This window comes from Poecile atricapillus, chromosome 1 (genome assembly GCF_030490865.1).
Source record: "Poecile atricapillus isolate bPoeAtr1 chromosome 1, bPoeAtr1.hap1, whole genome shotgun sequence".
NCBI lineage: Eukaryota > Metazoa > Chordata > Aves > Passeriformes > Paridae > Poecile > Poecile atricapillus.
Window position 1 is genome coordinate 90,330,015 of NC_081249.1, and position 16,050 is coordinate 90,346,064.

At 39.7% G+C, this 16,050-nt stretch overlaps 1 protein-coding gene across 5 annotated transcripts in view; it reads right to left on the reverse strand.

Moving 5' to 3' along the window:
- Positions 1-16,050, reverse strand: part of STXBP5L (syntaxin binding protein 5L) — a 182,619-nt gene that overhangs the window by 9,408 nt on the left and 157,161 nt on the right. For all 5 annotated transcript variants that reach the window (XM_058857936.1, XM_058857944.1, XM_058857968.1 and 2 more), the window contains 2 exons: positions 12,296-12,466; positions 133-372 (listed from right to left, as the gene is read on the reverse strand). In XM_058857936.1, the coding sequence (XP_058713919.1) occupies positions 133-372; positions 12,296-12,466 (411 nt within the window). The remainder of the gene's footprint in view (positions 1-132; positions 373-12,295; positions 12,467-16,050) is intronic.

Below are 16,050 nucleotides of genomic sequence, written 5' to 3' on the forward strand. Positions count from 1 at the left end.
GCCCTCCACTCAGTGAGTGACCACTGCTTGATTTTTTGAGACATTTCTGCCCCAAAGGCCATACAAAATCAGTCAGTTACTGCCCCATTGTACCAAGACAGATAAAAAGCAGGAAAAGAGCTGCACTCTCACCACTTGGTGACACCACGACTGGCTCTGACTGCCGTAAATCGTCACTAGCAGGCAGATTGAGGGACAGGATTATGACCATTCCGAGGCCTGTTCCGACCCAGAGACAGGAGGAAACAGCAGAGTCGTTCTTTCGGGCAAAGGACTCCATGAAGTACAAAGCTGTGATTGCCTCCTTTGAGTCCCTGTCGATACTGGACACGCTGGAGCTTCGGGAACGGCTGAAGGAGTTTTCCCTATTTTCTGCACAAATAAATACAAGCAAACAGGCATTAATTGGTGCTCTGGGAACAGGCACAAACCTGCAGCAAATACAAACTCCCTGCAGAGTACAGAAAATAAAGTTTTCTTAACCTGAGCAAACATTCTGACCCTAGCATGATACCAGCTTGCTGCCAGTGTATAAATAAGTGTGGAAAATGCTGTCAGACATCATCAGTTAGATCTGCATTAGAAATAGCTGCCTATTATGGAGATTAGCATGGACTAATTAGAATTTACAACAGCCTTAGCTCAAAGGACTTGTTCTAAATAGCACAAAATAATTTTAGACCCATATGTTACCAATGCATTTAGAATTAATCCATGTATCTCATTGCTGCAGGACATGAAGGGAGATGCCATTACCAGCTTCAGAGCACAGGTTCCCTGCTCTGCTCTTGTTCCATCACTAGGACGCTCTAGCACTACTGTTCACAGCCATCATTTATTGTGAAGGTATTAATAACTGCTCCCTGGGGAAAAGACACCCATTGCTGAACTGAACCCAGTCTCCAAAATGTCTCAGGGTACAAATCCACTCTGGCTTCCCAGGGAGTGAAGTGAGAAACCTGCTCTGTGCCCTTGGCAACAACTGCAGAGTGAGCTGGCACTGCCTAAGCTTTAGCAGGCAGCATTGAGAGGCAGCTGGAGACAGAGCTATGCTCTCCCCACTGCAAGTGCCTAGGTACAGAGACTGAGCTTTTCAGAGAGAGGTAACAATGAACAGGCTAAGGAGCTCTGCTTTGTTTTGCCTAGCACCAGGCAGGAAGCACAAAGCTGTGTGAGGGAGTTCCTGGAATTAGCAGGAACATCACAGGCTATAAAGCACAGAGGGCTAAAAAGTTCCTGAAGAGTCAAAGAGCCAGAGGGAAGATGGGAGTAGGACTGGCTGCTGCACAGTCCTTGCAAAACAACTTATGCCAGTGCTGCTGTTTACCAACCTGTAGTTAAAAATGGGATCAGATCATTGGAAACCCCACATGCTCTTTTGTAACAATAACAGCTGGAGGTGGAGAAATCGTTGAAGGTACTCGATCTGAGATAAAGGTCTTGCTCCTGAACCTATCATTATGAAGCAGATCAGTATCTGGTATGAAATTGTCCTTTGTATAGCTCAGAAGAGTCACCTCTTCAGAGCCAATAGAAGTGTCTAAAAAGAGGAATAGTTTCTGCCAGAGATAAAGAATAAAATTAGAAAATTACTTTTTCACATACTCACATATTACACATACACAGCTTAAACCTGAGTTAATCCCCACATTGTATACATGGCTCCTGTGCTCCACCAGAGCAGCAGCTCTGCCAGTGAATCTCTTCTTCAGACAACAAACTGCAGCATTGTGTTCCCCTGCCCAGATGCCTCAGTGCAAAGTCATCTCTACACTGCAGCTCCCTGGGGAAGACTGCAGAGAACCAGGGTGAAGCACTGTTGGTACCACACCAAGTATTTCTGCATGAGCTTCTGCCTTAAGTTTTGGCACACGGGGTTGGGGCAGATTCTCCAGCTACTCTTTCACACTTGGGCCACCTTCTGTCCTTTGAGGACATCTGTAACTTGTCAAAGAGGAATTTCACAGGACAGCTGTTCCTGGCACTTCAGTTCCACTCTCATGGAAGAGAAGCTTATGTCTACTTGAACTTCCAAGCGTTGCCCTTGCCCCATTTCCACTTTCATGTAGGCACTGTTGCAGCTCTCTAGCTCTGTCTCAGCACTGCTCCATGTAGCTGCACAAACTGGGATTGTTAGCACATCTACAGACACTGCTAATACCTTGAGAATTAGTGTTTTCCACAACCTCAAGCACTTTGTACTCCTCCTGCAGGGAACGAGTTGGCCCAGCTCCTTCCTGAGCACTGATAGCTGCGCCAGGTAAAGAAAGGAAGACAGCAATTTCAAGGCAGAAATCATCAGGGCTCCATATATATATATATATATTCTCCCAAAGGGTACCTAATCTTTAATAAAAATGCTATTATGTAATTAATCTTCTCTTTAACAGGTGTATTAATATCACAGTCACATAAAATTCAAAAATGGTGGTGCTCAAGCTAAGAAAGATGTTGAAAGGACAAATGCAGTTAGTGTAGGCGACATACACAGAACTTAAAATATATGATGTGCCATTTGCATGTGTCATCAAGCTTTCTCCCTCCCTAAATTAACAAGAAATGTTCCTCACTCCTGTGCAGTACAGTTAACTAATACATCTCTGCAAAACTGACACTAACAGATATAATCTTTAGGACACTTTTGGGAACATACTGTGCCATTTTCTATTAAATACACTACTCAAACTGAAATTCTAAAGATCAGCAAGACATATGCCAAAATTTGATGTCATTAAACATATCTGAACAGCAAAGTCTGCAACTGCTATGTGACTTTATTGGCTGGCTCAAAAGCAAGATAGAAATCTCTCCTCTTCCTAGATTTCAGGATAAAATTTAGTTTTGTTCCCTGGGATTCTTTTCTCAAAAAGATTCTACCCCAAATTCTTCATCTAGAAAGCATGCCATTATATCCTGGAGAAACACAAAAGCACTTTCCTTGGGAAGTTTAAAAAATTTGCCAAATCCTTTACCAGTATGATTTCTGTGTCTTAAAATTACATCCTGTCTTCTCAAAGTTAGCCTGCCAGTCCATATTCCAGGTTTTCTGTTCTATTTTCCTTTTCTCACTGTGCATAATGGGTGTAGCAAAAATGTCAGCTTCATCTTTCTGCAGGAGTCTGTACTAGGACCACTTCCTTGGTCCTAGGTCAGAGTTGATTTGGACTCTGTGCTTCAGCCAGGGGACAGGACATTCACCTGTGAAAAGCTCCTCAGAAGTTTCTGTCTTCTCCCCCTCTGGAGAACAACCTGCTACATGGCACTGTCTCATAAATGTGCTCCTGTTTCTAGATTGCTTCCTGCTTTGAGGAAGCCCAGTATTCCCTTTTCTCTGAGAGGCACATATCCAACTCCCAGGATCCACCACATAATTTTTCCTTTTCCTCTTGCACACCCAGATATCTTGGCTCTTCTTTCCTCCCATACAGGTCTCCATCTCCAGGCTGTTCCTGCAGCTGGCAGCAGAGAGCACCATCAGAGGGATCCAGTGGCCCCTGAGAGCTAAGTAGTGACTGTAATTTGGGAGATGCTGCTGTTAGATGATGAACAGCTTTGAGCTAAAGCATTACTAGCTGCAGTCAGTGCATTTCAAAAAGCTGCATTCCATGGGTCAAGGCCACACAGAATAAACACCACTGCTGTCCTAAGAGAAGCCCTGCTTACTTCAAAATGTTTTCCTTCAGTCCCATCCTATGCACTGTTTGGCTTAATGAGCTGTAGATGGAAACTCAGGGACCAACTTCCTTTTTGGCACCAGACTGTGATTCAGGTGATGAGCCAGCAGCATAAAAACAGAAGCTTTATGACTTAAAAGCAACCAAAACCCCTCCAAGTTGCTTCCCACCTCATGGAGAAACACACAGGACACTTCAATGCATACACAGGTTAAAAAGGAAGCCGGTGCTTTTGAGTCTTCCCTTTGTGCATCCGTGTGTGAGCAGCGTGGTGCCACTCGTCGTGTGAGGATGTTCTGATTCCATGGAAGTGCTGGAGCACTGGGAATGCAATCCACTGCCATCAAGGCACATGCATTGCAAAAGGACAGGAATGACTGAGCCAAACATCATCATGACATTTATACAAAAGCAGCCCTGAGCAGTTTTCCCAGCCCATTCCTTGCCTGACACACTGGTGTCTAGGGGAAGATTTAATTTAGGGTTTGGAGGTTTTCTGAGAATTCAAAAGATCGTTTGAGTAAATGATTCCATGTACTTCAACTGCCACCTGTACGGAGCAGAGACTGCAGAGATTTATTTTTTTTTCTTCTAACTTCCTTTGGCTTAGCAGAAATAAAACTGGAATTTCCTCACCTTCCCATGGAATTAAAAACACCCCACATGTATGCCGTGCTCAGGGCAATGTTCTGACTTGTCTATTCTCAGCTGCACCAAAAGCTCTGTAAGGGGAACACATCCTCACATATCATATCTTCCAGGAAATTTTTACTGGGATTTTTATAAAACAGTGGAATTAGGACTAACATAAAATAAGTTTCTTTATGAAGTTAGGAATCAGGAAAATAGCAGTAACACTTGTTTAGAGGAATGAAAAACCCAAACCTACCAGTGACAAAGATCAACATTTTCATAGCAAATATTTACATTCATTACTGAAGAGTTTTGCAATTGATTGTCAGGGTCTCAGATGCTATTTACAGGTTCTTTCCTGGTTTTAAAGTAATGAGTAATTGATCTTTTTATGAAATATATACAAAGGTTGACCTTTTTGACATGAAAATCAATATGTTCTGGAAAATAAAAGAAGTGGAATGGTCTATATTCTTTTCACTTGGAGAACTCTAAAAGTTTTAATCCCAAACACCAAACCTAACAGAGGCCAACGGAACTATTTAAAACATTTTCCAGTTTAAGATCATCATCTTACATTTTAAGAGAAATCTGTCACTTTCAAAATTATGTAGTCAGGAAAGCATTGAAAGCTCTGAATGTCAAGGGAAATACACAGTAAAGGAATTATACTTACAGCGTGAATTTGTGCACAGTAACATCACAGAGACACAGAGACCAAACATGGTACTGATAGCAATGCTTCAGCAACACAGAGGAGAAAGGGGCTGGAAGTAACACACATTTAGGAATGCTGCATGCTTGCTTGGCTATAAAACCAACATTTCAACAGCACCACTCTAAAGCTGCATTCCAGATAACACAATTCACTAGAAAGCAGCAGAAGGTGTCCTAAGCACAAATAATGTGCTAATAATCTGGAATTTTACTGTGAATGATTTCCTACCAGATCAACTTATTTAAGTTTCCCTTAAACTATGCTGTGGATATGCAGCTTGCAGAGCATTCCAACCACGGTGGCTGTGCTCTCATGGAGCTTACAGCTGTGGGATGCTTGACCCTCCCAGGAGGAAGTTCTGAAATGTATTGCCCTGAAGTTGCTACAATTAGGGCAGCATAACCTGAAAGGTTTCATGGAATTCCCACTGATACAACACTGATGGAATAGATGGTAAATAAAAGCTTGAAAGAGAAAATAGATCCAAGACAGTAGATCTGGATCTTTGGTATTTCCAGAACACAGTAAAATTGATGCTTATGTTTTAGTTCAGCAAGTTTTAAAAACAGAAGGAAATTGTCAGGGCAGCATTATTCTTCATGCTGAAAAAGTAGAAATAATTTCCATAAAAATGCAAAATATCTTTGCAGTAAGAATATGTCAAACGTCCATATTTAATTGTATGAATCACTTCCCTTGACTTACACAAGCAAACTGTCTTCACATTAACATCACTTTTTGGACTTAGTTTATGAGCTTGAACATACGTTTTTTAATCAAACACAACACAATTCTCTGGAACTGAAACCCAACCTGAACTATCCATTCTGCTGAAGCATCTTTCATAACACTGATGTTCAGGAAAGAGTAAATTGTACAACTTTTATACATGGAAGTGCCCAAGGATAAGGTGAAGACAAAAGGCTTTATGGAAGAAAATGAAGCCATGGCACAGCAACATCTCTGCCTCCACACCTTTCTCACCTGGGCCACTCATGGTGCTGGGGACCTCAGCCTCATCCCCAAGCTGTCATTGGGGTGAAAGTTCAGAGATCTGCAAAACCTGAACCTCCAGGGGCAAGGGAGTAGAAGAGGCAAGCCAAGGGAAGTGACCATGGATATAGCAAAACGCTTTGATGTTTCATGAAAACATCTGAAGTGATGGCTAGCAAGGAAAAAAAGCTAAATTTGAATGCACAGGGCATAATTCACCCTCAAATTCAACATGCCTGGAGTACAGTGTGCAAGTAGCTTCACCTGGAATCAAATCATTGTTTAAACTAAAACTGATTAAACTGACTAGACATTCCTTGACTGTAAGAACAACAATATTTTAATTGAGTTGGTAGTTTTAAAAACAAGGAAAATTTGCAGATTCTCATAAAAAATCAAGTCTATCCTGGTAGAACCCAAAAGAAAATGTACTCAAAGGAAAGTAAGAAACAAACTTTCTAGGTCTAGAACAAGTCTTGTCTGCAACATTTTTATCTTCTCTTCTGCACAGACAAGAAATATGGTGACAAACGGAACAATTAGTGGGGACTGTGTTTTACCATATTGTCTCTTTTTTCCTGTTATACAAGGAATTACCAGTTACACTGATGGCAAAGTAACTTCAAACACTATCAAAATTGAAATGATTTACAGGAAGAATCAACACCACCAGCCCCTCCCTGAGAAATTATTTAATTAATTAATCAATTAATCAAGCTAAGGGCATTTCCATGTGCTATGAAAGTCCAGCTGTGAAAAGCCATGGCACTCAGGGGCCTCGTGAAGTGTGGCCTCAGGACTGCTGTGCCATGCCCAGGGGATCAGGTAATCTGGTTTGGCTGCCTGGACAAGGAAGTTTACCAGAAATGATCCACCCTGCAACACAGGCAGTATTGGCAAAAGGAATGTGCTGGAGAACACGAGCTGTTCTGAAAACCTGCCAGAGAAGCAATAACCTCCTCAGAGAATTAATTTCTGCAGTTAACTACCCTTGTGATCAAAATTAATCCCCAACTGTCTTCCCTAATTCAGGCTTCTGCCTTAGTAATTTATGTCCTGTCCTGTTCTCAAGAGGCACAGACAGCTGACTATTCCCTTCCTCTCTGCAGTACCCTGCCATGCATTTGAAAAATTTTGTGCTTTTCCCCCAATATTTTTCTAGATCAAGCAATCAGGTTCTTTTTCTGCTTCCTTGGAGGCCTAGGAAGCGCTGCCTTAAAAACCATACCACCATCATCTTGGCCATCATTACCTACCTCACATCCACATGTGGGCTTCAGACCCAAGAGACTCAAGAAAAAGAAGAGCAAGTGATAAAAACAGAAACCTCCCTCTTCTACCCCCACCTTGCCACATGGGAAGGAAACCTCATGGCCACATTTACTCATCCAGTGCAAAAAAATCCAATGTGTTATGGATACAGCACTGCTGGAGATGACTTAACAGCACAGCCATAACTGACAGGGGAAAAATGATATAAATTTTATATAAATTACACAGCAAACACTGCAATGCTCAGCATGATACCAGGTAAGTCTGCTTCCTCAGACAGTGGCCTTTTTTCTAAGATAACTACTCAGTATCATGTTTCAAGACCCCAACTACAGCACACTGGACTTATCTGGAAGTTTCCATCAGGCTACCTAAAAGGCTTTTTTTAAATGGTAATTTTCACAAATAGTTTTGATAATTAAAAAAAGTTTAAATTATATAGTATATACCAAATACTGTGTATTTTCCAAAACAAATTGGACCAAATCATGCAGATGAGAGAACAACTTATCCCTGAATAACTGTAGTCATCTTATGCATATACAGACACAAAAGGAAAACTTCAGGTATAAAAGTACAGTGGATCAGTTAAAATGGAAATTGTGTTTTATTTCCCATAGAATTTTGATAAGGTTAATAAAAATAATAACTACTTGAGTGATTCATTTTGCCAGCTCACAGTAACATTGCAATTCAAGACCCCAATTCAAGTGCTCTGTATCAAATTTTAACTACATATAATCAAAAGAGTTAATCCAAAAGCTAAGTGCTGAAACAGAAGTGTTTTAGAGGAAAGTTAAAGCAAATTCCAAGTCTTTGTTCTTAGCATTCCTAGAAAATTACAATGCCCAGCAAAACCTTGCTAGGATTCCTTGTTCAGAGGCAATTCTGTAACACCAATATGTAAACGGCCTTTCTAGAACAAGGTGATTAGGCTGGACTAAGGAAAAACTACATAATGGGGAATAAAAATTATAGTAAAAAAAGGAAGACAGTTTTCTATCACTGCTGCTGGAAGTAAATGAATCTCCAAACACAAAACTTCAAAGAAAAAACTCTACTCTATCTTTATTTTCTTCCCATGATGTATGATGGAACCACAGGTGGACGGACATATGTATGCAGAATGCCCAGATTTCTGTGTGGATGCAGACAAGGAGAAAAAAATGGCAGACTTGGCCAGCACAAGCCAGAGAGCCTTTGGAGAATGCAAAATGGCTTTAAAAAGCAGTGTTTGAAAAAAACTCAACCGATAACCAAGAAGTATCACATGTGAAAGACTTCTCATAACACACAAAGCAAGGAGAAATGTGTGCCAGCACATGCATCTGTGCACACATCCATGTACCCACTGTTTACACAAGTACAACCACACTGAGCTCCCTCCCACAGCAATCTTATTTTTATTCTTTAATGCCATTGTTTTCTTTAATTCAGGGTTTTCTTTAATCTAAAAGTACAATTAAAAATTCAAATGATAGATGTATTTTGTTTTCCTGTGCAGAAAAGAAGCAGATATTTGGGATCTATTCATCATATACACTGCAATTCTTGATCAGGTTGGGATCTCTGTGGCTTTAAAAACTATGATGTTAGCTCTTAGGCTGAGATGGACTATTTTGGGTCTGTGCCACAGTACAGAAGGCAAACCAGTCGAGCCACACATTTTCCCCAGGAAGCTAAACAAAATTTAATCCCTATTCCAGTGTTTCTGTGAAGACCTGCAGAAAAAATTGGGTGCTAGTCAGAACCCAGAGCTTGAACAGACTGAAACATGAGCAGTGCAAATGGCTACAGCCCTCAAAGAAATCCACTAGGCTTGGAGACAAAACACATTCCCATTCTACAGAATGTTATCATGGGTCAGAATCTCTGTAAGGATTTTACTGGCTAAGAATAATTTGCATTCATGTGTATTTTTTATTACTTTTTAAGAGCACAATGTTAACTTGATAATAAAAAACATGTAGCTTATACTCTGTGCAATAAACCTTAGCAAAGAAATAGAATCTCTAACTCAAAAACTTCTTTTCAAAAGGGACTTGAAGTTTAGACTTTAGAAGCTCAGCAATGGAATTTCCTGTATTTGTGGGTTTGTTTACAGTGCAAAAAATTCTTATATTATCTCAAGAAATATACTGTTTAATCAAAAGTACGTGAAAACAAGATTGTTTAGAATCAGTGATCATGGAATCATAAAGTAGTTTGGGATGGAAGGAACCTTTACAGGTCATATGGTTCCAACCCACCTGCAACAAACAGGGACAGCTTGCACTAGGTCAGGTTGCTCAGAGCCCTGTCCAATCTGACCTTGAATGCTTCCAGGGATGGGGCATCCATCACCTCTGTGGGCAACCTGTTCCTGTGTTTCACATAAGAAAATCTCTTCCTTATAAGTAATAATACTGTTGAATATTGAGAATTTTGACTATTGAGAATTTGCAAGGTTCTAATTTCTCCCTAAAATTTGATAGAGAATACTGAGGAACTACAGAATTTTTTATGACAGCCATGAGAGTGGTGCATTTATGAAAGCAGAAGACACTGAGACAACATACAACATTTCAAAAAGCATAAAAAAGGATGATGAGAAGACTGGGAAAAACAGGCTTAGGCAGTAACAGTAATGATGCCCCACTCCTCTGCTACTGCTACTTGGCTTTTGAATTATTCTATGAATGTGGGAGAATTATCAGCACTGTATGAACCTGAGCAGCTTGCAACATTTCAACCAGCAAGACAACAAGACAACTACCCTGCCCTTCCCTCCCCCTTCCCCATTTCCTTCCTATGATTCATCATTGCAAAGACATTCTTCAAAAATGTTTGTCTATATTAGGAATCCTTCTGCAGAAGTGAAGAGGTGAGAGTCAGCAAAATCTTGACAATAGCTCACTGGAACGAAGTCAGAAGAATTTATTCTGTGAAAGTTTGTTGAAAATAGACTTGATGAAAATGCTGGAAATACAGTTCCTATTGTACCAGGAGGTCAGATTTGAGTAAGTAGTTTGAAATCCAATGCAAGGGGAGAAGATTAATATATTATTCTAATATATATCTTATGATTACTTACCAAAATGTATTATCTTTTTAATCAAATCATACAGAAGATGTTGTAAAGAGCAGGAACTGGAAGCATTATTAAAAAAAAATCTCCAAGTATTATCAGTGCCTTGGAGACAGGTTTAAAAAAGGTAAGAACCATTTACCCCTACACAAAGGCTTTTTTTTTTTTTTTTTAATGTCTAAGAAGTCCTTCTGAGATAGCAGACTCTAATCAAAATTCTACTCTGGTAGAATAATAAAAACCTACCAAATTCTAACCTGAAATGCTACCTGTCTAGAAAGGACATAAAATATGTATCTTGACTCACCTCATGAGAATATGAAAATAAAGGAAGTAATTTCTTGGGAATACATCTATTTTTTGTTGCAGCATATGCTCCTAAGTAGCCAATAAATTCTTAGCAAAGAAAGGGATTTTTGAATTTTATTTTGGAACAGCTCAACCATAAGGTTTTGATCAAAGACACTTTCACATTAGAGAGATAATTCTTATTCTCAGCATATTCTTTCTCCAACCTTTTAACCTCTCTTCTTCCTTTTCTCTCACCCAGACCAAGACTCTTTCAAGCATCATACCACCTTCCACCATATTATTTAGTAGAAAAACCTTTAGAAACACATCAAACCACTTGACAAAACAGTGTGTCTAGAAATTCAAGATACATGAAGAACAGCGGAATGTCAATCATTTCAGGCAGATCAGGCAGTAGAGCTAGAACTCAAAAACCTAATACCACCAACTGAAAAATAGTTTAGACAAGCTGGACAGAAGGCTTTGCTTTACTGAGAGACTACAGATACTCAGAAAATTATTTTAGTCAACAGACCTGCTGAAAGGTGACTTGTACACAAATCTACATACCCATGGACAAACTCCAAGCATGCTCCATTACATTACATGCTGATACAAATGACTGAAGATTGTCTGGCTTGCTCTAGCAACAGTCGTTTCACTGACTTGACTGAAAGTTTTACTACTATTTAAGTGGTATTTTTAAATAGGAATTTTTAATGTCAGTTAATTCAATTAACTTCTCAAGCCTGAAAGGAAATTAGATGATTAACTCTAAAAGAGATCCACTTTTATATTAAACTTGATAGGTATTATAAATAATAATGAATGACATTAAGTGAACCTTTCATGACACAGGTATGCAGAAAGCAACATCATGCCATCGAAAGTATCACTGTATTACTGAATGTTCTGTACACAAGAGTCAGTGGGGCTTAGGGGGCTGTGGGTTCTGCTGATGACCCTATTTACTCTGGTTGGATGGCAGGGAAGAAGAAAAGAAGCATAAAAGGGTTAGGTATTACTGTGGCCTTGGCAGGTACTGCTGATATTGCAGTGATATCTGCATACAAGAATTCCAGAAGAGTTTGGTACTACATAGGATGAAGAAAAACACTCAGCGATAGAAACTATTATGGCAGCAGTATATTTTCCATCAGGAGCTGTTATTTGACAGTGTTACTTACCATGTTTGTGTGGCACATAGAGAGCTATATAAAAGGGTTGTTATGTTCATAATCAGTCATTAATGTGGAGGAAAAAAAACTACTGTTCTACATTACCATAAAAATTGATAAAAGAAAATCTTCTAGCCATGTGCCACCAATAACAAAGGTATTTGAAACAATTTGCATTTAAAAATACAAAGGTAGACAATCTGAGTGATATAATTTCCTTTGCTCTGTCTTCATTAACAGGTGTGGAAATCAGGGAGTACTGGTTCCAGCTATAACTGTGATGCAGGTGGGTGGGTTAGGATACAAATGCTCCTCATAAGAAGAGGATTAGGGTCATGATTGCCTATCACAGCTTAAAGCATTAGTTAGCTCAAGGCAATAACCGAGACAAGGATTCTGCTGAACTTATTCCCTTTCACAGCCGGTGAGAAATTCACAAATACCTGGCAAAACAGTCATTGCCACCCACCTTCTGTGGTGACTGGGAGAGAAATCTCCATGCAGGCTGCAGACTGGGCTTTCCTGAAGGGGGGCCTGCCGGGCCCTCGGCGGTTTGCTCTGGACACATCCGCACTGGAAAGTCGCTTGCCTGAGCCGCAGCTCTGGGATGTTGGGCTTGTACAGTGACCGTTCACGTGATCTGGAAAGTGAATGCAACAAATGCTACGTAAAGTGTCAGCTCCCAAGTTTCAGAATGGAGGAGGGATGCATGTTCTGATATTTGAGAATGGGTTAAATCGAATCTTCTGTGAATAACTACTGATTTGTTTTGCCAACCCATCGCGTGTATGTAAAAAATAACTCACCATATCTTCAAGGTATAGTTTGGAAAAACGCAAGGGCCATAGAACTGGTATGTGTTAGAGCTGCAGATCCCACAGCATTTCACTGCCCTGGGCACACAGGCATTTACCAAGGTACTGCAGGCAACACTGGCTCTGCTGTTGTGTCTCCTAAGAGATTCCAAGTCAATTTGAATGCTTTCTTTCCTTTTTTGCTCTCGTAAGAACTGCAAGTATAATTTACTACAAGGTAGAATTCAGAGCTACACATCTTCCCTGCCTGACTCAAAGCTGCATGAAACAGGCCACTATTGGAGATAATTACAAAAATAGCCATAATATTGCTAAGTATTTTATTCTTTCTATATCACATAGATTTATTTTACTTCTCAGGAAACTGACTGCTGAACGATTGATTTGTCTGCTACAGCTCTATAGAAATGAGGCCATGGTCAATCAGCTCAGCGCATGTTGCTGTCTCATGGGGTGGGGAACAAAACATGCCTGCTTCAAACTCTTACTACATTTGTCTGTTCTTTGTCAACAGGTCTTTAAACCACAACATCCACTGAACAGGGCTTGGATCAGAGTTCAGAATTGGACTGGACCATAAAATATTAATGTGATATTTTTCTTCCTTTCATGCTGGGCAAGACAACATGAGGAGAATTACTGACCACAATTTCCTCTTCAATATATGAAAGGACACACACCCAGGTATAACTGACTTATATTTGGTCAGCAGGTTAAGTAAACAGCAGGTAATAAGCAAAACCCAAAAGTTCCAACTGATGCAAGCACACTGAGTATTTTAATCAAAACTGTAAAAGCCCAACACTATAGGTAGGGACAATCTTGGGAGTTCTGCCTTAATTTTAAATGTCATGTTATTTATGTCTGAGAATTATCTTAGTCTTTAAGAGTCTGTATTTAAATATCATATTCAGTCAACTCTCTTTGATTTATATTGTATCCAAGGAAAAGATGAATGTTCCTGTACTCAGATAAATTTATTTCTTGGTTACCACGCCATGATAGCACCAGTGTACATTATGAAAAGCTATTTCTATCTTCACTCAATATTCCGGTCCTATACTGAATACAGTGTATAGCGTGGTACATGAAGTCTTTGAATGTGCAAGTCATGTGAAAACAGTTCACTCTTAATGAACAAAAGTGGAAAAAAATGTTCAGAATTATAGATTAGAAAGCTATTTAGTATCTGTACTGCAACAAAATAGCTCTGTAGGAGACACAACTTCTATGATTCTTGTAATTTTTCCTTAATACATGCCTATTAACTGAGCTAACAGCAGATATAAAACTGATGTGGATGACTCATTCCATTTTTAGTTGGGAAATCTTCCAAAATTTGCTGGAACTGTCTGTATATTTCAGCAGAAAGTCCTTTGAGATTGGGGCCTTTGTTCAAGGACACAGGCTGACTGTTCAACCTCAGCAACAGACACATCCTCACCCAGCTGCTTCCTTTCTTCAAAATTCAGTTTGTGGAAAGGTGTTTCAGCATGATATCTAATTATCTCCAGGGGGAATCCTAGGAAGTGGTGAGGAACATAACAGAGTGAAAAAATCATATTCTATAGAAACATCAACATTTGTGAGTCCTATCCCCTGAGCACTGTACAGAATGGCCACAACACATCCAAACCCCTGTTCACTATGCCACAGTTGGAGAGAAATGCTGCTATGTTTCTCTAAGTATGCTGGCTTCTCTCAGTTACCTTCAAAGGCACACATGAAATCATCATTAGGATCTGAGCACCTAAATACCTTTAACTGTTTTGATAATGATTTTTTGAATAAGCAAAGCCAGTTCCTGGGAAGAAAAAACAAACCAAAAAATCAGGCCTCATCCTAGAAGTTGTAGGGCTATCCCTTCAAATACTGAAGTTGGTGAAATATTAGTGGGTGCTATAACATTGAGCAGAAGAGGGATTTTAGGGATCAGCTACAATCTGTATTTTAACACTGTTCTGTTCCTATGATACTTTCAAAAATGTCTACAAGAAGAAATGCAAGTCTTCAAGCCTTAGTAAAAACACAGACATTTTACAAAGATAATAAGGGAAACATGACTGCAATTTTTTCTGTGGAGAAACTGAAAAGAATCCAGCAGATAAAGACCACTCGAATCTATAAGAAAATTCTATGTGTGTATTTAAAAATTAACTTCTCACATTTTTTTAATGCTATAAGCTCTGTGATACACAACAATTCTAAAGAAATCTCATATACTGTTTAAGAAAGGGTTCCTTACTGTGTAGTCTGAAAAAAGATGAGGCGTGCAAGAAAAGTGACAAGAAAAAAAAAATGCACTACTTTTTTACAATGTACTTTCTAAGGGAGAATGAGGATGCTCAAGCTCAGCCTTTCAGAACCACTGCAACGATTTACTACCCCTCTGAGGCCTGAGTCACCTGATTCTCCTTTGCCATGACAAATGTCTCCCAAGCACCCCAAAGAACACGTACAAGAGGCTTGTAAAAACACCACTTTTTTCCAACTTTGTTTGATTTGTAAGGAAAAGCAACATTTTAACTTTTGTCCTTGCTGGATTATTGCTTTTGTAACATGGTCACTGGGGCTCTTCTCAGCTCAGAAATATTAATTGATATGGAGCATTAGTTGATATCAGGGACCTTACTTTTGTACTTAAGCAGCAATGCACAGATTGCTCTGACTATTCACACTATAGTGCAACAGCTCCTCACCCTCTCTTTTTCTGGAGGAGGCAAAGAAGAGTTGTTGGTGAAGAAAACACTGCACAAAATAGCCCTTCTCTTTTCCATTGCATTTGCCGTCACCTCTCTTCCCATGGGTGCTGCTGCCCATGAGGTGAAGGGAATTTGAATTATCCTCTCCAGTGCTCCTGGATCCCCTCAGCCAGTCCTACACTAATGCCATATATTTGGGCATCAGGGTTTAGTGGAGCTTACCCTTGAAGCAGTCTCCAAACTGTTTAAGGGCCATTCCACTATGCCAGGGGACTTGTCTACTCCCTGTGGATAGTGAACTAAATGGCCAGGGCTCAGTTTGTAGCTATTCTGATCATTAATTAAAAAATTAAGGGCTGATGCAAGCCATTGGAAATAATCATAGGCAATTACCCCTTTAGTCCATTTAATACTAATTTAACTGTATTGGTTTAATAAAGCAGCAGTACATCATTGTATACATGATATATTAAAAATATATAAAAGTTCATGACATTAAATTCTGTAATGTTCTCCACGTGCTGCTTCTACAGAGCAGTTCATGGTTGTTTGCCTTTGTCTGGGCCCATGGAATTAAAAATGCTTACCCATATGAATTTAAAATGCTTAATCTATCCCCATTACCAAACACTAGAACCATTCAGTGCCCTGTGCACCCCACAAACTGCTTTAAAAAGGGAAGAGAACGGTGCTGGATGTAAGGCAAG